The 26,163-nt window shown below is 52.4% G+C and overlaps 1 protein-coding gene across 3 annotated transcripts in view; it reads right to left on the reverse strand.

Moving 5' to 3' along the window:
* Positions 1 to 1,076: 1,076 nt before the first annotated feature.
* The window catches only part of CARD11 (caspase recruitment domain family member 11), a 115,127-nt gene continuing 90,040 nt past the window's right edge, over positions 1,077 to 26,163 (reverse strand). For all 3 annotated transcript variants that reach the window (XM_053557159.1, XM_053557162.1, XM_053557161.1), the window contains exons 8-25: positions 25,658 to 25,783; positions 24,853 to 25,050; positions 22,874 to 23,050; positions 21,878 to 21,929; positions 20,024 to 20,106; positions 18,912 to 19,012; positions 18,021 to 18,073; positions 16,189 to 16,321; positions 15,745 to 15,946; positions 15,281 to 15,407; positions 12,267 to 12,507; positions 11,460 to 11,556; positions 10,606 to 10,701; positions 8,808 to 8,943; positions 7,710 to 7,889; positions 5,199 to 5,323; positions 3,696 to 3,811; positions 1,077 to 1,897 (exon numbers count right to left, since the gene is read on the reverse strand). In XM_053557159.1, coding sequence (XP_053413134.1) covers positions 1,693 to 1,897; positions 3,696 to 3,811; positions 5,199 to 5,323; positions 7,710 to 7,889; positions 8,808 to 8,943; positions 10,606 to 10,701; positions 11,460 to 11,556; positions 12,267 to 12,507; positions 15,281 to 15,407; positions 15,745 to 15,946; positions 16,189 to 16,321; positions 18,021 to 18,073; positions 18,912 to 19,012; positions 20,024 to 20,106; positions 21,878 to 21,929; positions 22,874 to 23,050; positions 24,853 to 25,050; positions 25,658 to 25,783 — 2,448 coding nt within the window. In that variant the 3' untranslated portion in view covers positions 1,077 to 1,692. The remainder of the gene's footprint in view (positions 1,898 to 3,695; positions 3,812 to 5,198; positions 5,324 to 7,709; positions 7,890 to 8,807; positions 8,944 to 10,605; positions 10,702 to 11,459; positions 11,557 to 12,266; positions 12,508 to 15,280; positions 15,408 to 15,744; positions 15,947 to 16,188; positions 16,322 to 18,020; positions 18,074 to 18,911; positions 19,013 to 20,023; positions 20,107 to 21,877; positions 21,930 to 22,873; positions 23,051 to 24,852; positions 25,051 to 25,657; positions 25,784 to 26,163) is intronic.

Here is a 26,163-nt window from a genome sequence, read left to right on the forward strand (position 1 = left end):
TAATTTGTCTTCTGAGGGTCAAAATGCCAGAAAAAGCTACGGGCCACACGGTATTGTTTTTTAGATTGGCTCTTTATTAATTGAGTTCTTTTATTAACGATTCATAACTTGCCTATGTGGCAGAAACCTAGCAGAGGATCAACCCATGCCCGTGATATTTGAAACTATTAAGAAAAGGGTTGCTCCTCTATCTGCTAGGAATTGCTTTAGGCTGAAAGTAACAGAGAACTAAAATACCAGCCACTTAACATAAGATAAAAATTTATGTCTCATGTAAAAAAAAAACCCAAGTAGTAGTCCTGGACTCCCAAGTGTCATCAGGGACTGTGTCCTCTTTCATCTTTCTGCTCCATGATCCTTCACCTGGGGCTTCCAACCTCACCATCACCTTGAGATCCAAGATCACTGCTAGAGCTCTAGACATTGCATCAGCATCCCAGGCAGAAAAGTGGAGGAAGTATTGTTTATCTGCTTTGTCTCTCCCTCAAACCTCCTATTCTATTTCCTCGATTACCCCAGCTATAAGGGAGGCTAAGAGATATGGCCTTTAAGCTATAAACACAGATGGCCAGAATTAAAACAGGATTCTGTAGGGAAGGAAGAGAGTGTGGATACTGAGCTGTTAACCAGCAGTTGCTCCCAACAAACCTGGCTTCTGCTCCCCACCAATTTCCTGCCTATGCAGTGTGGTGCTAGGCCTGGGGTGCTACCTGGCCTGGTTTGGCTGTGTCCATTAGGTTCACACTTGGCAAGGTTGCATTAAGGTAGTCAAGGAGAGGCATGGTTCTAGAACCAGTAGGGCCTTTGCTACCTGCTGTGGAGGAAGCCTTCTTCTGCACTGTCCTGGCTCCTGGGAGGTGAGGCACAGAGAAAAGCTATGGGTCTTACCTCATAGAGCCCCTCATGAACTGAAGGATGAAGCAAGGCTGCACAGCAGGGGCTATAAATGCATGGGGACAGGGACAACCATGTGCAGATAACAGAAGAGTAAGCAGGCCCAGCTTCAGGGCTGGGGTTGGGGGTACAGAGCATAAACAGCAAGACCTTCCCAGAACCCACAAAATGATGGTCCTTCCCAGGGTCATGGCATAATTTATTGTTGCATGTTTCAAATCTAGGTGTGAATCAGGCCTGTCCGGGGAAGCTGAGGTACATGGTCACTCCACCTTTACCCTACCCATGAATGTAGGGCTGGGTGTTAACTAAGCTTGCTGGGAGTAGTTTTCAGGTTTGGGAGGTGGTAAGAGCTGAAAACTGCTGCAAACTTTTAAGTAATAATAATTTTAAAAACAAAAAACAAATGGAGATAATTTAATGCAAAAGAAATAATAACACACCCCTTTCCCTGATCTGTCCTGCCTGGGAATGTGCTTATGGTGAGTTCCCAGGGCTGGCGGATGCCTGGCTGCCAGGGTCCTGTTCCTATAGGTAGCACCTGTCCCTTGCGTTACATTCAACTGTTGCTCCGCCTCTTGAGGGGCTGGAGGCCTCAGGGCTCTGGCTTACGTCCTCTGCTGCCCTGTCTCCCTGCTTAAGGCTAGACGGCTGGGCCAGCCCCGGGGTGGAACAAATGACGCCTGCTCCCCACAGGTATGTCTGTCTCCACGGGCTCTGAGGTGGGGCTCCACTGCCAGGTAAGACAGAGCCCTTGCCAGGCAGCTCTGCGGGTGCCTCTCAGACTTGAGGGCTTGCTCACAGCTGGTCCTCGTCCACCCAGACGGTCTTGCGCTGTTCCTCGCTGATCTTGTCCTTGATGACTCGGAGCAGCTCCTCCAGGCTGCCCCACATGTCAGCCTCCACCGTGGCATAAAGGCATGGCAGGGCCTCCAGCTCTTTCTCCCTTAGCCGGCACACACGCAACAGCTCCTCCTCCGTGTCTGGCCGGGGCAGCAGCTTCCTGCGGGAGACAGGCGGGGCTGTGGGGAGGCTGTGGGGCTGGGTGCTGGTGTGGTACCTGCCAGCCTGGTCATCACAATGCCAGAGCCACCCTGATTTCTCCACTGACTGCTTGGGGACCTGCCTAGCCCCCCGATTTCCCCACTGACTGCTTGGGGACCTGCCCTCTCTGCCTGGTGCCACTAGAGCACCAATGACCTCTTGGTACGTGCCCTTCTCTGCCTGGTGCCACTAGAGCACCAATGACCTCCTGGTACTGTGCCCTTCATGTTGTTCACTATGGAAATCCCAAGAGGTGGGCATCTAAACAAATTCTTATTGCTGATCACTACAAAATACACACAAAATGAAATTTATCATTTTAACTATTTTAAGCAGATAATTCAGTAGTGTTGGTAAATTCACATAGTTGTGCAACCAACCTCCAAGATGCTTTCATCTTCCCAAACTGAAACTCCATTAACCATTCCCTCTCCTCCCCCCCACCCCCACCCAGCCCTGGCACCCACCATTCTACCTTCTGTCTCTAGGAATCTGACTGCTCTAGGGACCTCATCTAAGCAGAGTTATACAGAATTTGTCTTCTGTGACTGGCTCATTTCATTGAGCACGATGTCCTCAAGGTTCATCATCTATGTTGTGGCAGGTGTTTGTTCATTCATTCCCCATTGACGGACCCTTAGATTGTTTCCACCTTTTGGCTACTGTAAATGATGCCACTATGAATTTGGATGTACAGGTATCTCTTAGAGACCCTGCTTTTAATTATTTTCGTTATATACCCACAAATAGACAGCTTGGTCATATGGTAATTCTGTTTTTAATTTTTTGAGGAATCATCACACTGTCTTCCACAGCAGCTGCATTTTGCACTGTCACAAGCCATGCACGAGGTTCCAGTTTCTCCATATCCCCCCAACACTTGTTAGTTTCCTTTTTTGGGGTAGGGGACATCCTGATGAGCATGAGGTAGCACGTTTGCTCACTGATGTCCCTGGCACTTAATGGATGCTCAGCAAATATTTGGTGAGAAAGAACAAAGTGGCCCAACCTGAGTCTTAGTTGCCCCACCTGTAAAATGGGGTTGCGATATTTATCTTGTAGTTGTGAGCAAGGAGAGGCCAGGATCTAAGATGATGCCACTTGTGGGCAAGTCTGTCCTTATTGCCCAGTGCCAGCCCCTCTTTCAAATCCCATAGCCCACCCTTTAACAAATCCCACAGGCTCAACCCTGACTGGGATCCAGAATCAGACTATTTATCATGCCCTTCCAGATAGCACCCCAGCCCCTGCCAGTCTCAACATGGAGGTGAGAGGTGCCTTTAAATTTGAAGCTGGATTGTGTCACTCATCTGGTAAGATCCTTCAGTGGCTTCCCATTGCATTTGGAAAGCTGAGTTGCATCTTTCCTATGGCTAGTGTGGCCTGACATGGTTTGGGTTCTTACCATGAACCCAAACCCTAGTTGGGGGTGTCCCTGCCCTGGGGTCTGGGCACCAACTATTCCTCTGTCCAGATGCTTCTCCTGTAGCATCTGCTGGGCTCACTCTGGCCATGTGGTGCCCTGCCTGTCCCTCCAGCACTCATCACACAAATGCACAGAACATGTGTGAGTTACTATTTCCGTAGCTGAGCTTGGTGTCAGTTCCACAAAGTAGGGGCCTTCCTTGCTCAGGCTGGGGTTCTATACTGAATGGGGACTTAAAGGAATGGGGGGATGGAGGGGGACAATGGCTTGAGAGCCCCAGGGCCTGGAAGGTGTGTGTGGGGAGGGGCAGTCTGGGGTCTGGGAGCCCTACCTGAATCTCTTGACATTCTTTTCCGACACCCGAACGAAGAGCACGATGGGGAAGATGTTGGACTTGATTAAGTCTCTAGTGCAGCCAATCCCAGCCTCCAGCAGACAGTGCTTGTTCTGTGAGCACAGTGGCTATAGTCAGTGGCCTCCCTCCTACCCTCCCCAAACAGTGTAGGCACCAGGACTGGGCTGGGACACAGGGCCAGGCTTCACAGGTGAGACTCGGCATCTATGAGAGAAGACCCTGGACACAGGCACCGCAGGACTCTGTCGGACACAGCAGTGCACCGTTGCCAGAGGCCAAGCCCCTGCCTGGGTGAATCAGGCAGTGAAAGTGTGTTTGAATAAAATACTGGCTACTTTTGTTGGCCTTGAAGGGCACCCTTGGTACTAGGCAAGAGGATGGAAAACACATGAAGGTGAGGCAGTTAGGCTGGCAGGTCCTGAGAGCACCTGAGAGGGTTCTTAACCATGAGCTCCTCTTCACTGAAGGCATTACTTTAAAAAGCCACCAAACTTTGCATTGAAATTAAACATAAACACAGCGTCCTAAGTATGCAATGAATTTCACAAGTTGCATACACCCAGGCCCAGAGGTGAAATGGCCGTCCCAGTGCCCCAGAGCCTCCTCCTGCTCCCCACTCCCGCTGCAGCCACTGCCCAGACTTTAACAGCACAGCTGCTGGACGGCATCACCTCAGCCAACACGCTCTCTCCACTCCAACCCTGCCAACTCATTCTAGACACTCCAGCTGTCAAAATTTCCTAAACTGCTACAGCCCAGACTTGAAAAAATAACAAACTGTCCTAGGATGGCTGATGGCTCTGCCTGTGCATTTTTCTGAATGTTTTAATGTGGGGAGGGTGTGGGAGTGATTATCGGCTGGACTGAACACTCAGAGTTCCTGGCTGGGTGCCTGCTCCTGCCCTCCCCAAGGTTCCTGTCCCCACAGAGCTGACCCTTACCCTCTTACCCCCCATCCTCCAGTCCAGAATGCTGGGGAAATACTGCCCTAACTTGGACTTTCCAAGTGCTTGAACAAGAGAGCTCTCACATGGCCTGGTTCTGGAAGACTTGACCTTGTGCACAGACAACTCCTCTGCCTTGCTGCCAGCAGCCCTCCTGATGCCCCCATCTTTCCCATTTGGTGAATGGGGTACCTGTCTCTTTCTCGTTCGTCCTGTCTCTCACCCTGACACACTTGCTGTCTATCTCTGGCCCTTGTTATCACAACCAGACACACACATCCCTAAACAATGTGAACTGGCATACCAGCGTCAGCAAGCCTTCAAAAATAGAAGGTCGTCCCAAAATATTAACCTACATCAAAGTCCCAAGAACAAGGGTACCGGGAAAGAAAGTTTATATGGGGCAGATGTGGAGAAAGTTTTTTGGGGAGAGTGAGAGCAACTCCTCATCCCACCCTTGCCTGGGGATGGGGGCCTCCCAAAGAGAAGAGGGCAATTATTCCAGCCCTGCTCAGCCCCACGGTGCCCACCTCACCTTGGCTGCCACAGCTTCAATGTTGGCGGGAACGATGCACTCGAAAGTGTTGGGGTTCTTCTCTCGGGAGTAGATGATGGTCTCCGTCTTCTGCTTTCTGAGGAACTCATCTCTTGTGACAATATCTGCAGACAGAGGGGCCAGTCCTGAGGTAGCACAAGGGGGTCATGGGATGATAGTCCCATCCAGGTCCTGCCCACCCCCAGTGGGCTCTGCAGAACTCCTTCCAGCCATGTTTAAATGAACCCTGTCTCTTCCACTAGATGTGCAGTCCCTTGAGGGCAGGGCTAAGGTCATACTTCCTCACACTCCCACAGCAGCCCACAGAGCAGGTGTTTAATAAATACTCACAGACTAAGTGGCTCAGGCAGTGGTGTAATGTTGATCACCAGTTGCCAACCAAAAAGAATCTCCTGTGCTACCCAACCAATTATCTGCCCACTCCCCCATCACCATCTTCCATCCATCCATCCATCCACTGACACATCCAGTCTCCCATCACCTATTCACCCATCTGTTTATTCACTCATCCATCTACCCGTTCACCCATCCATCCACCCATCATTCATTCATTTACCCATCTTGTTTATTCACTCATCCATGTATTCACCATCTATCCATCAAATCCATTTATCCACCCAACCATCACCTGCCCCCCCATTCTCCCATCCATTCATCAATCCATTCACCCATCTATCTATCCACCCATCATCCACCCACCCACTTGACCCTAGTAAGGGTAAGGCAGTAGGAATAGAAATATAATAAAAACACAGCTGCTGTACTCAAAATACTATAATCCAGCTGGGGAGAAGAAAGTAGGTTACAGATAATTACATAACTTAGTGGGTACAGTGATGGGGTACTTAATGTGGGAGCACCAAGGAGGTATGGGGGAGAGGAGTACAGGCAGGCTACTTGGAGGAGGGAGGAGGCTCCATCACTTGCTGGATGACCCTGAACATGCCTTTAGTCTCTGGGCCTCAGGGTCTCCATTTGCTAAGGAAGGAGTGTGGAGTAAGCTGAGGTCTGAAATTCTCTGCTTAGTCCAGGCTGGCCTGGGGAAGCCCACACCAACCCCCAGGTTCCAAGTGCAAACTCAGAGTGTGTGGGGAAGTGACTAGAGAGGAAGTATAGCAGCCAGTGGGTGGGGGAGGAACCACCCAGAGCTGTGAAGATACCAAGGGAAAGACAGGACATGCCTGCAGTGTTCAATGGGGCGAAGTGGGGTTTTCAATAAGGCTTTTTATCAAGCCTCCTATGGGCCAGGTGTCAGCTGAAAAGGGGTTGGGTCTCCAGGCAGAAGTGAAACTCTCTCCCCAGGCCTATCCCTGGAGGGGTGAGCAGCTCCCAGGGGTCAGGCAAGAGAAGGGCATCTGTGCACCCCCCCAAAGTATGTAGGTCTAGGGGACTGCTGGGCACTAGAGCCCTGTTAAGAGGGGAGGTGGGTCACAGCCACTGCTCAGAGAGGTGTGGAACCCATGTCTGTGCCCTGTCTGCTCTACCTGGGGGGTGAGAATCTGAGATCCAGGCTGGACCCTGCTGCTTGCCAGCCCCTGACCTCTATGAGAATAGGCTGCCAGGATCCTGATTTTACAGATGAAGACTCAGAGAGGTTGATGACTTACCCCCGGGCAGAGATAGAAATATAACTGTGGTTACCAGGGGTTGGGTGAGGGGGATGGAGACTGAGTGTTTAATGGGGAAGGAGTTTCAGTTCTGCAGGATGAAAAGAGTTCTGGAGATGGATGGTGGTGAGCCCTCAGGCTACCCAACAAAGTACATGTACTTAATGCCACTGAACACTTAAAATTGTTAAATTAGTAAATTTCCTGTTATATTTATTTTACCACAATTAAAAGAAAACCCCTAGATATCTGATGTTTAATTGGTCTGAGTGGGCATGGAGACACATCTTTTTTTTTCCTGAGATAGGGTCTCAGTCTGTCACCCAGGCTGGAGTATAGTGGTGCAATCATAGCTCACTGTAGGCTCAAATTCCTGGGCTCAAGAGATCCTTCTGCCTCAGCCCCCCACAGTGCTAGGATTACAGGTGTGTGTCACCCCACCTAGGTTGGCATCCATATGTTCAAACACTGATGATTCTGGTGGTGGATACGGCACAGCGGGGCTGGGTGTCTGTGCTCTGCCCACCTCACCTGAGCCTCTGGGGCGGGAGCTATCACCCCTGCCGAGCACATGGATATTGAGGCCTGAGGCCGAGAGTGATTCCTGGCTGGCTTTGAGCCTAGGGCCTAGAGTGGGAACCTGAACGCCTGGCTAACCCTGTGGTGAGGGGAGCAGCTGTCCCTGCTCCCTGGGCCACTGGGACAGTGTGGAAGTAGATTCACCCCCTCACCATTACACTTGGTGAGGAGGAAGCGCTGCCAGTGGAATCTACTGCTCCATCCTTAGGGATGGAAGAGGAGGAAAGAGGTGGGGGAAGGGGAATGGGTGGTCATCCATCCATGGCCTTCCTGTGGGGCTCCCCTGTAGGCTATCCCTGCTCACCTGACTTGCATATGGTGAACTCCATGGCGCCCCCTGAGTTGAGCAGCTTCTGGACCAGTGTCTTGGCCAGCACAGTGGGTGTGAAGAGCACGGGCCGGCGGCGCTCACAGTGGAAGGCATGCACCAGGCTGTAGGGGATGAGGCTGAGGTTCTTGCTGAGCTCGCTCTCTGGGTCCAGCTCTGGTGGGGGCAGGAGAGTGTGTCAGACCCTTCTTGCCCCTCTGTGGTACCCACTTGGTCCCAGGGCCTCGAAGGCCTTCAGGGAGGATGTGCCTCCTGAGGCTGGGTCCCAGAGGCTACTGCCCAGAAGGGCGCCCACACTCCACCAACAGCCCCATGCCACAGAGGCCTAGCCAGGAGCCCTGGGCATTCGGCCATGTCTTTGGGGGCCATGTCATTGGGGACCACATTGTGGGTGGCAGGTGGGGGGTGTAGGCAGACAAGGAGTATAGACTCTGGTGGGGCCTGGAAGGGAGGGGAGCTGCCTCTGTAACAGCCCGTCAAGGTCAATTTTCAGAGAGGCTACATGGCCTAGGACCTGCAGGCCCAGTTCAGCAGGTAAGGGGGAGGCACAGAAGCCAGGCTGTGGCAGGCTGTGGCACCTCAGTTCCACTTTTTCAAGTCCCCTCTGGCTGGTGTGTGGGGTGCTAGGCAGAAGCCTGGAGCTGAAGGTCTGCTCACACTGCCCAGAATCCAGCGCCTTGTCCCTTGACTTCATCCCTGACCCTTCTCTGACCATCCTGGGGTTGTGGCCTGCCTTCCCCTGAGCTCAGGCATCTGGCTGGCCATCAGCCAGGCCTTGCCACAGGGGATAGTGTACCTGGTGGCCCCTCACCAGCTGGATAATGGCAGGAAGTGCTCTATGGGTGAAGAAATCACCCTTGACACTTCACAGCAAACAGCCCAGTTAACATGGGCACCTGGGCTCAGAGTGACCATGATGCCACGAAGGTTGTACTTGACAGGATGATACCCCAGGAGGCTGCATGATCCTCCCAGTCAAGCAGAATTCCAGACCCGTAACAGGGAACCGATGTGCCCGTAAGTGGGGCTGTGTGGTGTGTGTTGGTGGGGAGGGGCCATGTGGTCATGGGGTACCTTCCTGCCTCTCGGTCAGGAGCTTGGTGGCATCCAGTGAGGTCCGGGCCAGGCTCCCCAGTGGGCTCCCAGAGATGATGCGGACCCGCTCGTTACTGTTCATCCGCTTGTACTTATTCTCAGACCTGCTGACGAACTGAAGGAACATAGGGAGGGTCCAGTTGGTTGAAGCCACCTTGATCTGGACAAAGCCAGACCTTTGTTCAAACCCCAGCTCTGCTTGTCAGGGTTCCTGGGCCAGTCACTTCCCAGCAGGTGGCATGAGTCCTTCAGCTCCTGGGTAGGTGTCATTAATGAATAAATGCCCGAGCTCTCAAGTTCTCTTCTCCAACCAGGCCCTTAATGGCCCCTTGGCCAAGTCTGCCTACATTGGGGAACTTTGGGTACAGTCCCTGTGGGCACATGGGACCTGATTTGTTCTGGATGGTGAAAACCTCTGGCTGGATGTCCTCTTTAGCAGGGATAGCTCACAGACTGTACACTTAGTGGTCATGCACCAGACAGCCTCACCATGGCCCAACCCCTGCCTCACTATCCCCAAGTCTTTCGGGGGGAGGGATCCACTTCCTTCCACAGATCATAGAGTTGAGTCCTAGAAGGCAGATATGGACACCCCAGCCGTGGGCACAGAGCCAAGTTCCCACCACATTCCCTGGGCTATGTGGGGTCTCTCCCCACCCTTCCTTCTGCAGGAAGGGAAATGCAGGTGAGTTGGGACCTCAGCCCAGTCCTGGTGCTAGCTGGTGGCATCCCTTTGGATGAGACTCTCAAGGTTTTCAGGCTTTTGCATGACATGTGGATTAGATAATGTGTCATCTCAGATATTCTCCCTTGAGGAACACCTCAGTCTTCGCCAGGGTTCCCTTTCGCCTTGTGTCTCTCTGCCACCTGTTTGTGTCTACCTGGGTTCTAGGTCACACCGCTAACCATTTCTCTAGGTTTCCTCTGTTACAGTGTTGGGATGGAGCAGTGCAGTGACACACTGGCTCTGCTGGGGTCTAATTAGTGTGGCAATTACAAAGGAACATGCTCATGGGGGCACATTTTAATATTACTCACTTAGCTTTTGTCAGCTGAAAATATAAGAAATGGTCACAAAGAATGCTCCTGTATTTATGTGAAATCACTTCTGAAAATAATACATACTGTGGCATCTTGTGTTTCTTACATAATGAATCCATGCAAATAATTTTTTTTTTCCTTTTAGAATTAAGTACAAGGAAAAAAATCTTTTTTGGTCCTGAAGAACCAAAATGTTTCCATAGACAGATAAGACTTAAAGAATCTGCTAGGTTTCCCTTTTTTCCTTGGCTGCCAGGATGCTCAGATAAATTTAATGGTTAACCTGAGGAACTACACTGGCCTAGATATTTGACATGCTTTCTTCTCCTGATACATTGTTTCTGATTTTTCTATTAATATTTGAATAGCCAACTTAAGTTTCTTTTAGTCACAAGTTTCCTAAACTCTTTTTTTTTTTGGTTTTTGGCCGGGGCTAGGTTTGAACCCGCCACCTCGGGCATATGGGACCGGCGCCCTACTCCTTGAGCCACAGGGGCCGCCCCCTAAACTCTTTTATGAAAGCAGAACTTGCTTCCAACAGGCACAGGGACTGTCTACTGACCTGTCACTGAGAGGATAAAATGGGACAGGAGATGTGAGGCACTGCGAAAAGTTGCAAGTGGTGTACAAACACAAAGCATTGTTATTTTCATACAGGCATTTCTTCTCAGCAGGGAGAAGGCAAAACCACAGCAAAATGTGATTGAAAGTCAGTAGGCACTCTGGAGAGCTTTACCTGAAGCAGTTGGCCGAAAAGGAAACTTGCTCGAGAGAGGCGGGGACTGACCCGGGGATCACTTGTTGAAAGCAGCTCTTCGGGTTGCAGGGTATTCTGAAATGAGTTTATCAATCAGTCAGACCCAGCTGGGCTTGGCGGGATTTGTGAGCACAATGATGCTGTTGAGAACCAGCGACCTGTTGTCAAGCCCCCTCTGTGCTGAAGCTTTAGTTGTGGAATCAAAGAGTTTCAGATGGAGAGAAGATGGGGAGGGGTGAGAGAAGTCCTGAGACTTGGGAAAGGTGACTTGTTTCAACAGAGGCCAACAGTCCAGCCAGAACTGGAAACTGTGGCTCAGACACTATCCTTTCCCTGCAAAATTGGGGCCTGGAGGAGGGCACAAGAGGATGGGGCTCTCCTGGGGTGGGGGCTTCCTTCTAGAAGGGGTGTCTACTTAGGAACTGAGTCCCCTATAATTAGTCATCTCAACAATATTTTTTTTTTTTGTAGAGACAGAGTTTCACTTTATGGCCCTCGGTAGAGTGCTGTGGCCTCACACAGCTCCCAGCAACCTCCAACTCCTGGGCTTAAGCGATTCTCTTGCCTCAGCCTCCCGAGTAGCTGGGACTACAGGCGCCCGCCACAACGCCCGGCTATTTTTTGGTTGCAGTTTGGCCGGGGCCGGGTTTGAACCCGCCACCCTCGGTATATGGGGCCGGCGCCTTACCGACTGAGCCACAGGCGCCGCCCCATCTCAACAATATTAATAGGTCCCACTCTTCACTCCCTCAAAAAAAAAAGACATGATGAGGTACTTTGGGGCTGGAGAGGTTTGCACCCTGCTACCCCAAAAGGGTACTGGGCACACCTACCCGCAGGGCCTTCAGGGTGTGGTGGGCAGGATCTGCTTCATCCCGGCCGCCTCGGTGCATCAGGCGCTGTAGCTTGACCAGGAGGAGTTGCTGGGCCCTGCAGAGAAAAAAGGGGCAGAACCTCAGGGCTGGGCCTAGGGAAGCAGCCCGCCACATGTGCCCACATCGGTGGCGTACATGCCTGGCTCTGCACAGGATGGCCCTGTAGCCAGTGTGAGCTCTTGAGCCCCTGGGGCATCCTGGGGAGAAGACGGTGCCTCAGCTGTGCATCTGAATCCTACCTCTAGCTCTGAGTCACCGTGGGGCTGTGGCAAAGTGGCTCAACTTCTCTGAGCCTCAGTTTCCTCACCTGGAGATCTGGTCTGATAATGCTTACCTGACAGGACTGGCCTGAGAAGCAATGTTTTAGTCTTACAGTCACTATATCCTTTAGGTCTCAGAGATGCTTCCTAGATGCCTGCCATGCTACCTGATACTACCTGTGCTTAATTCCTGGCGATTACCCCTGTTTTAATCACTTAACGTGGTTGGAACATGGCTTCTGGAAAAGAAATGACTAGTGAACATGTTAAGAGAGCATAAGATGGACTGCCAAGCGGTCTGGTCACCACCAGCCTGAGGAGGTGCAAGAATAGTGTCCCTGGGGAGGTGGGGAAGGCTTCTTGACAGGAGGGATTGGGGACCTCCTTGTTCAACAGGCAAAGGAGTGGACTTCTGTGCCCAGGCTCCTTTGCGAGCCCCTTTGCTGATGTTTGCAGCTTCCTCAGCCCCTGCGTGGTCCTCCGTGGGGTCAGAGTCTGGCCTCACCGGCTGTAGCTGGGAATGGTGCCCATGTCCAGGTCCTGGTCCGTGAAAAGGTCCACCCGTGCACACAGCCATTCATGCCTGTCCTGATACATGGTGTCTCGGACATGGACGACATCATCACACTTCAGGGACATGGTGCAGGCATCCAGCTGGCTAGAGATATTCAGGTTTAGCCGGATGTAGAATGAGTCCCCTGATGTGATCAGGCCTTCCTCCATGTCCTTCAGCAACTTCCGGTACCCTGTGGAGGGAGAGATGCTCAGTCCATCTACGGGCCCAGGGCTGCACCTGCCAGGCACCTCCCTGAGCAAAGTCACTCACTGGCACCCTCAGATAACGTGCCCATGTGAATTTTCCTCTTAGAGTTCATGGCTGGAAAAAGTTCTCCCTCCCTAGGGACTAGGTAGCCGTGTCATTTGCCATTTTCCCTTTTTGTCCTGGCTGCCAAAAGGTACAGAGCTAAGGTTTGTGCCAAGTTGCAACCAACACTTTTATAGCATTTTGGCTGCAACTCCATGCCTTTCCTACCACTACATGGTGCTAATTTTTGTTGTTGTTGTTATTGTTTTTTTGAGACAGAGTTCTACCCTATGCCCTGAGCAGAGTGCAATGGCGTCATAGCTCACTGCAACCTCAGACTTGGGCTGTGGTCATCCTGCTGCCTCAGCCTCCAAAGCTGCTGGGATTATAGGCGCTCACCACAGCGCCTGGCTGGGTTTTCAATTTTTTTCATGAGTCGGGGTCTCACTCTTGCTCAGACAAGCCTCAAACTCCTGAGTTCAAGCAATCCTCCTGCCTCAGCCTCCCACAGTGCTGAGATTATAGGCGTAAGCCACCATGTCCTGCACGGCACTTGCTTTTTAAAAAAATTTTTTTAAATTAGTATATAACTTATATACAGTTACCTGCATACATTCTTAAGTATAAAATACTTAAAGAATTTTCACAAATGCATGTGTGGGTAGCCACCACCTGGCACGCTCTCTGTCAATAATAGCTCTCCCCAAGTTAAGTTTTATCCTAAGTGTTGTCACTATGTGCGTACAAATAAATTGCCCCTACTTCATTCATATAAATGGAACCAAAGAGTACAGACATTCCCATTTGCTTCTGGCTTCTACTGTTCAACATTATGCGCCTCAGCTCTGTGAGGCCGCAGTGTAGCAGCAGTGTGTCTCTTAGCACTGCTGTCCCATAGTCCACACCAGGTGCATTTATCCATTTGCTTGTGTGCACACATGCATTTTTGCAGTTTTTGGCTATCGTGAATAACTCCACTATGAGTAATCTTATACACTGCTTTTGGTGGACATGCTCCTCTTCTTGGGTGCAGTGGTATTAGTAGGTCACTGAGTGTGTGTATATGTATGTGTACGTGTATATACCTATTCAGCTTTAGCAGATACTGTCAAATGGTTTTCCAAAGAGGTAGGGCCATGGTAGGCGTTGTTTTAACCTTAAATGTCATCATCCTTGCAAGTAAATTTTTGCAAATACTTTGGAAGGAACCGGGGCATAAACAATGAATACAACAAATACAGCAAACTCTAAGTGAACATCCATGATATGAATCCATAATATAAATCCCCAAATCATTCCCAAATGCAGAGGGCGCATAATACAGTGGAAGCTAACACAGTTCTAACAGCCAGACCTAGAATAACTCATCAGGTGTCTATGCCACACATTCTATTTTTTATTTATTTATTTTTTATTAAATCATAGCCGTGTACATTAGTATGATCATGGGGCACCACACACTTGGTTCATAGACCGTTTGACGCATTTTCATTCTAATGGTCAATATCCTCACTGGCTGGGGATAGAGGGACAGGGATTCCCTATTAGATCCTTCTGGGGATCTGAGTTTGTTTGGTGCATCTTAAGAATCCTTCCCACTCACCTTGCTGGGGTCAACAGCAATTTCTATCTGAGCTCTCTGTATCCTGTGGAAAAGGGCTTAAAAAGAGGTCCCTGCCAGAGTGAACCTTCTCTCCCTGGACTTCCAGACTGCAGAGCTTTGCTGCTGCACAACTCTGGGGGGTGCTGTGGCACTACCGACCAGTGGGCAGGGAGGGCACTGACTAGGGATTTTCTTCCTGGCCACAAAGCCAGGCCACAGGAGTGGGAGAGCAGCCGGTCCCGCGTGTGGGGACGACTCAGCCCGTGTTTGGGGTCAGCGTGTCATTATCATTTTCTGCATAGGCAGGGCACTGCTGGGAAGGAGTGGAGCGGGGACACTGGAGGGTGGCTAGAAAGAAACGGGCTATTTATGTTCTGCTGAAACATTCATGAGCCCTAGTGGTTAAAAATAAGTTCCAGCTGCAGAGATAATCATGCAGGAAGACCTAAAGGTGAGAATGAGAACTCAGACATCGGGAATACAGGAAATAGGAAACAAAACTCAGTGCTCCGTCCAGGAATCTCCGCTGAAAAAGAGGAGTTAACAGAGGTGATAAGGAGTCAAGGGTGCTGGGGCCAGGCGGGAAGGGAGAGCCAAAGGCTGGTTGGGAGGTGGCTCCATGGGCTTGCTTGGTGGTGAGGCCACCAGGAGTGAGCGCACCCCAGAGGTGCTGCCTACATCAGAGCCACCAGGAAGCCTGAGAGAGGAAGCAAACTTCAACCTGTTAGGGAGGACTGATCCTGGCAGGGCCAGGGCCATTACTTCCTCCTGCCTGGCTTTGACGTGTGTGCTTGAGGCTGGGGATGCTGTGTTTGTTGTGGCAGGGCATGCAGCCCAAGACATCTTGGGGCAGGTGTGTGGGGACTTGGCAAAGAGCTCAGCAGCATGAGACCGCAAAGCCTTGCATAGGTTGCCAGCCATCCCTGCCTGCTCTCCCATTCCTGCCCTTTGATGGAGATGGAAAGGTGGCGTTCCTCCCACTGAGCAGATGAGTGGAGATTCTGGGCTGTGTGGGGTTACTTGTCTATATCAGAAACCTCTTGTGCCGCCCCCTCCCCCCCCCCCCATTTCCCCCAGCCAGATCTGGAGTCTCATGCTGGCTGGGCCTCACCTTCCTGGTTGACCTTGTAGTGTAGCGTGACAGGGCCGCTGCACCTCTGGATGGTCCAGTGGGCCTCTTCCTTTGTGCACGTGTCCAAGGGAACACTCTGTCTCTCGCCTCTGATGCAGCCTTCCAGCTAGACAGTAAAGACAGGCCATTCTGCCCTAGCTCTGCAGGCAGCAGAGCCACGGGGCAAGACTGATCCACTTGGGGAATCAAAGCATCTCTTCCAAATAGTTGACCGGCTCAGTTCCACTGAGGGAAGAGAACATCCTGGGAGCTTGCATGTTCCCAGTGTATGTGTACATTGGCTCCAGAAATGGAGAGTTGGGAGAGAAGGGCCTAAAGGTGTTGACCCCTGGGCTTCTTCCAGCTCCCACCGAGGGTCTGCCATGAAATGCAAGGCTTAGGGCCCCCCCTACCCCTAGCAGCAGGGGCATGCCACGTGACCCTGCCCAGCCCCAGCCCCTTACCAGCAGCAGCTGGTGGCCCTTGTGGAGGCCTGCCTTCTCGGCCAGGGAACCCGGCTTGACCGAGTGCACGAAGCTGCCCCGAGCGTTGCCCCCCAGCAGGGTGAGCTGTGTGATGAGGTTGTCACCATTCAGCGTAGTTTGTTGCACTGAAGGCCCGGGGCCCCTCACATGTCCCACAGATGTGACTGAGGGCCGGAAAGGTCTGTGTGTGGAAATGAAGTGTTAATTAGGCAGCTAGGCAGAGAGAAGGCTCCACCAGGACACAGAGGGGTGGGAGGGGGCATGGGGATCCTGGCAGCACAGCCTCCCACGTCCATCAGAGGCTGGGGTGTCCTAGCCCCCTTACTGGTCATGTGATGTGATGTGTGGGTGAGCGAGGGTTGAGGGGCCTTTGTCCCACCACCGCCCCACCCGGCTTCCCCTGTGCAGTGATGGCGGAGGCACCTTTCCAGGGAGAACTTCCTGAACATGAGGTTGACCTGCTCCAGGTCGTAGGCATCCAGGCCCTCAGACTGGTGGGAGGAGGAGGAGGAATGGATAGAGGGGGGTCCGAAGGAGCAGCGTTCGTGACTGTCATCTGCAAGGGAGAGAGGTGCCTGTTAGACCTGGAACAGCCAAGGGAGGCTGGCCTGGGCATAGCCTTCAAGGCCCTCCTGCCCGTGCTCCTCCCTGAGTTCAGTCCCTGAGGGTCCCTGAGGAACCGGGGCACAGGTGGTCCAGCCCTGGGTCCTCTCCTCTCTCCCAGAGCCATTCCTGCTTCCAGGAGTGCCCATTTAGTAGGGATCTAGTTTTTAAGAATCCTGTTTTTCCTTTTTTTGTATCTGTTAAGGTGTGTGTGTGTGTGTGTGTGTGTGTGTGTGTGTGTGTGTGTTCATTAGCCCTTGCTAGGTCTGTGTTTGAATTGATTCCTCAGATTGTTCATTTGGGGGGCCACTCTAGGTCTTCCCACCACCCACCAGCTTCCTGGCCTCCAGGTCTGGGCTGGACACAGATGACCCTGGGGGAGAAACACCCACTCCACACACTCCGGACCTGAGTATCCTGCTTGCGGCTGATAATAAAGGCTTCTCTGCATAAGGATTTTTTCCCGACACTGCAAAATACCTTGGATAGTTGCCCAGGACTCTCTTCCAAGCTCCCCCCTTTCTAAAAGTCTTTCAATTCTTCTCATTACCCAGCCTCAATTAGGTGCTAACTTCTCTTTAACACTTGGTAGCTCTGATGGTCCCCCATTAATGAGGACCACTAATCTTTTCTTTCATCTGTTGGCAGCCTTAGCTGGCCCAGGGTGGAGGAGCCTGGACACGAGGGGGCCAACAGGGCATGCCCAGGGGCTTCTGAGGCATACCCGGAGTCATCTCTGGTGGGCTAAGTTTTTCCTACTTCTCTCCCTCCCATTGACCCATCCAGGTGTTCCTTGGGTCTATGAATCTATATCCATCTGCCCCACTAGTCCACAGCTATAACCACTGTCTCTGCCATGGCGGAAACTTGAGACATGAGTCTCTGTGTCTTGTGCTCATAATGTGAGGGCTGGCAAGACGAGCTGGGCCAAGCTGGACTTCCTCACTGCACACACACTTCCCCTTGGAAGCCAAGCCTATGGTTCTAGGCTAAGGGGATGCCCTTGCCCTCCTCCATGACACCGGCCCTGCCCTCAAGGCTATTTCAGAACCATCCCACAGCCTCAGCCCTTGTGTCACCTGCCTTACACCTCCAATTTCAGGGGGTGAGAAATAACTTTGTTTTCCCCAATCTATACTCATTTTGTGCAGTTGGTTAACAGCTTAACATATGAATTTCTTATGAGTACTCCCTGCTTCTCATCCACCCTTCACCCTGCTGTTCTCGTGTCCCCTCCTGTGTCCTCTCCTGTCTCCTCTCTTTCCTCATCTGTGAAATGGGGATAACAACGGTATTTCCAAAGGCAGCTGCTGAGGTTAAACTGGAGAAAGTGTGTGTGCCAAGCACCTCTGGGAGGCCTGGCTGCAATGCACAGGAGCATTTCTCTTAATTATGACCCCTGATCACAGCAGGGAGGGCATCCATTGCCTATGAGATAAAGAACATGTTTCCAGGGTGTCTCCTGGCCATAGGCAAGCCCATCAGAGGCAGAGACTCTCCTTTGCTGTGAGTTGTTCCACAAGCATTTCCTGAGAACCTACTATGCATAGGCCCCTTCCTAGGCAGGCCGTGCTGTTGGTCAGAGGTGCGTGCAAGGTGCTGTGTTCTTCAGAGACATACCTGTGACCCTCTCTGACCTGACAGACACCTACCGTCCAGGTCTAAGGCGTCAAACCCACCGCTGTCGTTGTCTTCTTCAACTGTGCTGCAAAACATAAGAGAGGGCCAAGGAGGGCGCTTGTGTCAGTATGTGGGCAGATGGGGGTGGGGGAAGCTTCTGAGCAGCTCTGGTTCTGAGAGTTTGTTTCTCACTCACTCTTCCCTGACCTGGCACATGCTGAATGCCTGTCTACACTTGGCCACATCTCAGAATGGCCCTAGAGCTGAGTGCTTCTCAGACAGGAGGGGACAGGAGCAGATTGGTGTGTTCTGGGGTTCTCAAGTATCTGCATGCAGACCTTGCAATAGTGTCACAAGGTGGAGATGGCCTCAGTACATGCGGCTTCCAAAAAGCACCTCTAACACCTGCCCAAGGGAGGGTAGCCGGCACAGATGGGGCTGGTGGGGGTACTCAGTGAGGGATGGGATGTGTATCCAGTTCCCTCAGCCACTCTTTGCTCATGAAACTTCTGAAAACTACCTAATAATCTCTGACTTCGAATATACCGAACACCTGCTGATTCAAAATGTCTGGATGCCAGGCAGATCTCTGCTGTGGCTCTCCATGCCAAGGACATGCATGGTTTTCAGGAGATGAGGAAGATGGTGGGTAAAGGGGTGGGGAGGCCCTTCATGGGCCTCTCGCTCTTTGGCAGAAAAAGCCAAGCTCTGGACCCATGATTTCTGGGTGATATGGGGTCATGTGGTGACCCCAGGGAGGCCACTTACCTTCTCCTGGACCCAGCTTCCTTATTTGCACACCCCACCTCCTTCTCAAGGTGGCTTCAAGGATGACTGAGTTCTTAAGCATGGGCTAGCCAAGCAAACTGGCAGATGGTGGGGCCTGGCAGATGTCCCATCTCCTGCCTCCACCTGCCACCCACCTGCGATGAGGCACATCTTCCTTATAGCGCCTGACAATGGAGTCATTTCCTGGGGGCTCAGCGGTGATTGACATGATGCTGTTCCGGCTCCGGTGGGGCTGCTGCAAACACACACGGATGTGTTACTGGAGCTGGATGTTTGTATGCCTGCACCTCCTTGGTCTTAAATATTATATACACAGGGACTAAATTTAACTTGGATTGCCTCTCCCCTCTGACTCAGGCAGGATGGGTGCAGAAGGTTGCTTCTCAGAGGTGACCTTGGCCAGAGAAAGCTTGAGCTCAGCCTGGGGTGCTGCAGCCACTGAGTTGGGAGCATATATGATCACATATCTGGTTGCAGGGAGGACACAGGTGGGAACCAGCCATGGCTCTGGAGGCCAAGGGGTGCCTTGCCACCCACACAGGCTGAGCTTGATGTCCCCTGGTTGCACTTGCTTTGGGTACCTGCTGTGGACACGATGGACAGTGTGGGCCTGAGATGTGGGGGGAGGACAGCAGAACTGCTAGAAGGTGACCTCTGAAACTAGACCTTGGCTCCTGGGGAGGGCTGCCTTAAATAAGAGCCTTGGATTTTGCCACCCAGAGCTGCCGTCAGATAGGAATCATTCATTATGAAATCTCTGCCTCCCCTAGGGCCTGATTTTGGAAGCTGAGCTGACAAGCTTCCTGGGGCTTCCCCCTCGGGGTTAGAATTTTCAATCCTGTGCCTTTTGCTGGCTGGCTGGGGTGAGCGGCACCAGATGTGGTGGCTGGGACCCTGCCCAGCTCTGCCTAGGTAGGCTGGAGCCAAGGAGTAGGGGGCATTGGGCCAGGAAGGGGCCAAGCTTTGCCTTCATGGTGGCTGCTGCATCCCAGGCCGATGGAGCTGCCGGGGGCAAAGCTGCACAGAATTTTCAGCCGCTGCATGATTTGCAACAGCCCCTCAGAGGCCTGGCTCCTCCTCCCACCAAGTGTTAAATTGGGAAAGGAGGTGGCAGGAAGGTGTAAATACATTGTGAGGCTGCAGAAATGTCTTTAAATAAACATAAGGAAGGTTGGGTTGCACCCCAGCAGTGGAAGGTGGGGGCCTGGGCAGACTCTGGGGGGCAGTGGGCGGGGCAAAGACGTACCATCTTGGAGAAGGAGCTGCTGACCGGCAGGGAGTTGGAGGAGCGGGGGCTGGTGTCAGTGCCTTCATCTTCAAGTCCTTTGACTGTCCTCAGAGATGCCCGAGGACAGGGAGCGGGGGAAGGACCAGGAGAGGTTGAGGTGGGAGAGAGAAAGGGAGCGAAAGGAAATCAGAGCCCATAGCACACAGGGCTCTTTTCTTGGCTGTCCGCCCCAAACCGCCTCCTCTCAGGTGGGTTGGGGACCCCTCTCTGGCATCTGCAGGAGGAAGAGCACTCAAACCTCTTCTCATCCCCACCCCAAATGTAGGCTCCCAGGAGCACTTTTGATTACCAACATGCTTCTACTCTCCCCCCCGCCCCCACCCTGGTCAGGGCCAGCCCAGCAGCCTAGGTCAAGGTGAATGATGTCATTTGTCTCTAGGGACATTCTGAGCATTATCTGGGAATAACGTATAGCTGGGGGCACAGGTCCTTCTGCCCAATTCTCCATCATTAAAACAGATTCGTTTTTTCCTGACAGGCAGGGTAGGCCAACATAGAACCAGGGCAAATGCGGTAGGGGCAGGTTGGTTCCCTCCTCAGTAAAGCTTCCCTTGGTGTCCCCCCGCTGCCTGGGAACTCCACGTATACTCCTCTTGGCCCTAGTCTGATGGCTTCACCATCTGTGTCCCCTCCTGGTCACTCCTTGCTGTGCTGTGCGTGCATGTGTGCATGTGCAGAGACACAGATAGATGCACACAGACGTCCCCATTGGTGGGGGCCTTATTGTCCTCCCGAGGCCCCCAGCACCTTCCGCTGAGAAGCCTGTCATGGTGTGGTGAGCAGCAATGAAACCCAATGACTTGGATGTACCCTTTCCCTTCCTTTTGGGGCAAACACCCTCTCTGCTTCCATTCTGATAAATAGGCCATTGAGATTGCTGACATAACCATGCAGGATAGACTGGGCCCCCAGCTCTCCAGGCCTGATGAGAACTGCCTGAAGCTTGAGTCTGGATTCCTCACTCTCCTGCCCTTCTCAAAGCCACCTGGAGGCCCTCGCCATGCAGAACGAGGTCCACATCTCCAGCGTGGCACCCCTAAATTTCATTCCCAATGTGCCACTACTCTGTGGTGCATGATGGCAGGGCAGCTTCCACTCTGTGCACTTCCTGGTCTCTACACCTCTATTTATGTGCCAAGATCTGTCCTAAGGAGTCTTTCCAGAGATCATGTCCATTGGTCAAAATGCTCCCTTTCCAGCCCCACGTTAAATGTCCCTTTCCTGAAGGTCCTTTTCCAACCTCCCTTGACATGCTTGCTTGGTGTCCCACATACTTTCTGCCTCCTGGCTATGGCCCTGCCTAAGTGCATGGACTCCATGGGTGACTACCAGGACCTTCTAGCACTTGGCACATAGTAGGTGCTTGATTTGCCTGGGCCACACCTTGGTAGCTGATCTGTCACTTCCAGAGACATAGGGAGGATGGAAGGGAGGATTCCGAAGGCAGCATGTCTCAGAGAACTGGAGGCTTAAGCGTGAACAGACAGCCCTTATAAATCTGGGGGAAGGGCATGCAACTCTCCAGCTAATAAGCTGTGAGCAGAGATGAACAGTTCAGTGGAAGAGTCAGGGGCTCTGGACAGACCCACCAAATGGGCAGGGCGGGATGATGTTTCTGCAGACCCGGCTCCTGCCCACTTCAGATGATAATGAACATTAGTTGCTATCTGGACAGATCCCATCACCTGGGGACCCCCAAGGCCTCAGCAGGTTTACCCTGTGGGGCTGATTGCTACAGTGGGAGAAACAGATGGGCCGAGAGAGTCAGAGTGACAGATGAGATGGTGAGAGGGATCCAGGCATCTCACTAACCTTGAAAATCTGATGTTCGCTTCAGGCTGATGGGGGATTTGGCTCTCTGCAGCTGAAGGAAAGGGGAGAGGAAGAAACAAGACGCAGGACACAAATCAAACAAGGCCCCAGACACGTGTCACTGGAGCTAAGGAAAAAAATGAAACGAGGCGCGCCATCCTGCCCCTCATCACGTGGCTGCCTGGGTTGGCACAGAATACACGCGGTACCATCTCCTGCGGCCGGGACGATGAGATGCAGTAGCTCCCCTGGGCTTGAGTCAGGCAGCTACTGGTGCAGACAAACAGCTTCCCAGAGAGGCTGTGCAACATGCCTCTTGGTAGAAGACAGGATGAGAGCCAAGAGCAGGAGAACAGAAGGGGGTAATGCATGGAGGCCTGAGGCTGAGCAGAGCTGGGTACACAGTGTAAAGAAATTCCAGGAAAAGATGAGGCTCTCTGGGAGCTGCCTGGGCTGCCCACGGTAAGAGGTGCTAAAGGTTCCCTGCTTGGGCTTCAGTGTGCTGATTCAGGTCCCTTGGCTCGTGTGTGCAAGGCTGGGAGATGCAAGGGCACTTTCAGGGCCTGGAAAGTGGTCTCATTTTCCCTCTCCTCATCGGGAGCCAGTCACGTGCCACAACTGTACAGGGTCCTGAGCAAAGCCATGGGATTATTGCTGTAACTCCAGCTCCCAGAATGGTTGTCTGGCACACGACAGGTACTCAATATTTATTTGGTGAATAAACAAATGAATGGAGAAATAATACTTATTTCATTTTTTTCCTCTCTTAACTCTGAGAGGGATTCAGCAAAAGCAAGTAAATGAGTAAAAAAGCATGAGTTGGCATGATTTATAGGGCTGAACAGGTGAAGTCACATCTGGGCCCCAGGCCCCACCCAGAACAGGATGGCCATGCTGCACCCTCACTTGCCTACAGGGCCGACTCCCTCTGCCCCTCATTCCTCCTGCCCAGGATCTGACAGGGCACCTGTGCCACCTGCCCTCTGCCACCAGTACCTGGATGCCCTTCAGGTTCATTCTGCGCCGTGGTGGGTGATAGGGCAGGAAGTACTTGCTGTCCTCAGGTGACTCCTCTGAAGTTGAAGAATCATCTGCTTCTTGGCCATTGGTCCTGGGGCTGACATCCCCAAAGTTCTGTGAGATGATGGTCACAGGCAGGTTCCTGGGCAGACTCTGGGGACAAAGAAAAGCTGATGCTGGTGATGTGGCTTGACAGGCAACCACTGGTTGGCAAAACAAAGAGGCTGACAGTGCCATCATCCCTTAGCCTCCCAAATTTGATAGGATGGCTGTCCTTTCGTGAGCCCGCTGTCCACCTGAGGCCTCTTGTCCTTGTCACCTGCCCACATAGCAGGGCCCTGGACCAAGCCTGCGTCATCTTTAACCACAGAAAGTGTACTGCCTCCTATTTTGTCTCAGTCCCTTACAACCACTATTATATTTCTAATTTCTAGCCCTATGCCTAAGCTAAAAATAGAGCAAATATTGCTGACTGACTGAATAATGATAAAACACAGTGTCGAGTATTGTCCTGAGGGCTTCACATTCATCATCTCCTTTAACCCTTCCTGACCAGTATACATAGTATTTAATAAGCACATTTTACAAAATAGGAAGCTGAGGTACAAGGGACTTAAGGAACTTCTGTGTGACCCTCCAAAACCATGCAATGCCCTCATGCTAGGCTGCCTCCAAATCTAACACTTTCTATCCTGTTTTCCTGCACAAAACCCTTCAGGGTCCCAGAATGGCATCAGAGCTCCCCAGCATGTGTACATCCCCTGACTTGTTCATAACTCTACCCCTGTCCCTGCTCCAGAGAGGCAGAAGTGTCAGCCTTGTGGCCAGGGATGCTGATCTTGTTCTCCTTCTCTAATCAGGCTCTTCCCCATGTGAACTTTGCTTGTACACCTGGAGGGCACCCCCGTGCCTGTCTCCGTCTTGGGTGTTGGAAACATTACCCTTCATGGAGCTAATGCACAATTACAAACTGTGGTACATACTCAAACAAGAGGTGAGAGCATGTCACAAGGACCCCTGGTTGGAGCTGGCCAAGGTCTTCTGGGAAAAGTGGCACTTCAGTCAATAGGAGGTGAGCGGACTTGGCCAGGTGAGGTGGGGGGAAGAGCACAGGTGGGGGTCTTGGGGCCAGTGAGAGCCTCTCCTGCTGCAGAGGATCTTTCCCAAAGCCTGGAGGGAAGGCAGGCCTCCTTTCCTGGGCTCTACAGCACTCCTTTAACCTGGAGTTTATAGCATCATGTTGAAATGTCGTGTTGCTGTATATGACCCCAGTGCTGGGGTCTGAGTTCTCTGTGCCCTCTGGCAAGCCTCCTCAGCTGCACATATCTGTTCCCCTTCCTTTGTAAATAAGGACAGTGCATGTCTTTCTTGAGAGAGGGTCTGTGGGTAAATGTGACAATGCATGGAAAGTGCTTTGTCGGCTCCTCTATGTGACGGTACTATATAAACCCACAGCTATGCTGCTGGCAAGAGCATCCTCATGGACAGCAGCTTTCATACATTTCTGAGCACCTGGGACCTGCTGGGAAGCACACATTGCAATTCACACTGTCTGTAAGTGAAAGTCTGCTCATGGGCACCAGCAACTCCAACAGAGCAGGGTGTCTTAAACCCAGTGACCGCTCAGTAAGTGGGGCAGTGCCGCAGGTGGTCAGCAGCTAGCTGTGGTCAGTTAGGAGTGCGCCGAAACCCCTCAGGGGGAAGTCACCCAGCTAGGAATTGGCCAGGACAGGCCTTTATCTGCAACTATCTTCAAAATGAGCAGACCCTACTTATCACCTCACAGAGGTGCACAGATTCAAGGATGTAGACTGCTCTGGTGTGGGAGGGAAGGGCATACTTCTGGCTTCCCATGTACAAAGAGCCACTGCATGGAGAGGTGGAGACTCTGGCCAGCTGTCTCCTGGGACGTGGGTACCGGCTTCAGTTTGGGGTACTCGGCCACCCTGGCCCACCTGGTCGAGGCAGCCGCTGTCCTTGGAGAGGCGCCGGAGCTTGCTCTCTAGGTTCACGATGCAGGCTTCTCGCCGCACCATCTCGATCCGCATCTCATCGTTCTTCTCCTCCAGCTCTCGGATCTGCTTCCTGTACTTGTCCTTTTCAATCAAGCACTGGGAGTACTGGGTTTGGGCTGCGTCTCGGGAGTGAAAGGCCTGAGGGGTGGAAGAAGGGTGAAGGCTGCTTTGGCAACCACCACTGACCCAAACGCACAGTGCCTGGGGGCAGCCAAATCTTCGTGGCTTCTACTTTGACCCAGACTACCTCCTTCACTAACACCATTGCAGAGCTGCTTGTGCAGCCCTGCCACACAGGGAGCACTATGTTGACAGCTTTGACGTGGCAACTCCAGGGGCCCACACCCTGCCCCCAAAGCACTGCAACTGTATTTACCCCCATTTTACTGATGAGAGCACTGAGGCATAGGGGGTGTGTGTGGCAGCTCCCTGGTGGGTATGCCTCACAGGGCTGGGGTCTGTAGCTGTCTCTCCCACTCCAGAGACCGGGCATTTCAGGACCATGCTTGGTTGTGGAAGCCGTCAGAGCCCAGCTAAGACGCTGCGATACCTAAGTGCCTGTGAATTCCAAAAATCTCTTAGGCTGGAATTTATCTTTGGAATAGAAATATGAAAGATGGACTCATGGGCAATCCCTGCATAGTCAGTGACTTTACACTGACAAGATACCCCCACCAGCCCTGTGGCCTGGGCCCTGGCTCCTCCTGCGTGGCCTCGTGTCCCTGTGCTCCAGCGATGCCCGCACCTGGTCCCGCTCCCGCTCCACCTCCTCCAGCTGCAGCATGACGGTGTTCATGCGGTGTTTGTACATCTCGCAGTCCTTCCCCAGGGTTGAGCACTTGAGCTCCAGGTCCTCCTTCTCCTCCAGGTACTGTGAGCAAAAAGGAGAAATCAATACATGCATTAGGCGATCGATAGGTCGAGGATAACAGCTGTTTTCTGGTCATGCCTTCCCGCTGGCTGGAGCTGGCTTGTCCTCCCAAAGCCATTACGGTCAGGATGTGGCCTGTCCCTCTGAGAGCCAGCTGGCTGAGTGAAGGGACTACAATAGTGGGACAACCACCTGAGCATTGTCACAGGCCTTGTATGAGCCAGGTCAGGAGGGGAGGACTGTGCTGGACTCCTGCGGCCTTTGGTGAGGAGGGGAGGACTGGTGCTAACATAGTTATTCATGCACAGCTGAAAGGAGGTTGGGTGCTGGGAAGGAGACGGAATTGATACTAGGGGTCAGACCTAGTCCCCTGAAAGGAG

The sequence above is a fragment of the Nycticebus coucang genome, chromosome 12 (assembly GCF_027406575.1).
Source record: "Nycticebus coucang isolate mNycCou1 chromosome 12, mNycCou1.pri, whole genome shotgun sequence".
In the NCBI taxonomy this organism is placed as follows: Eukaryota; Metazoa; Chordata; class Mammalia; order Primates; family Lorisidae; genus Nycticebus; species Nycticebus coucang.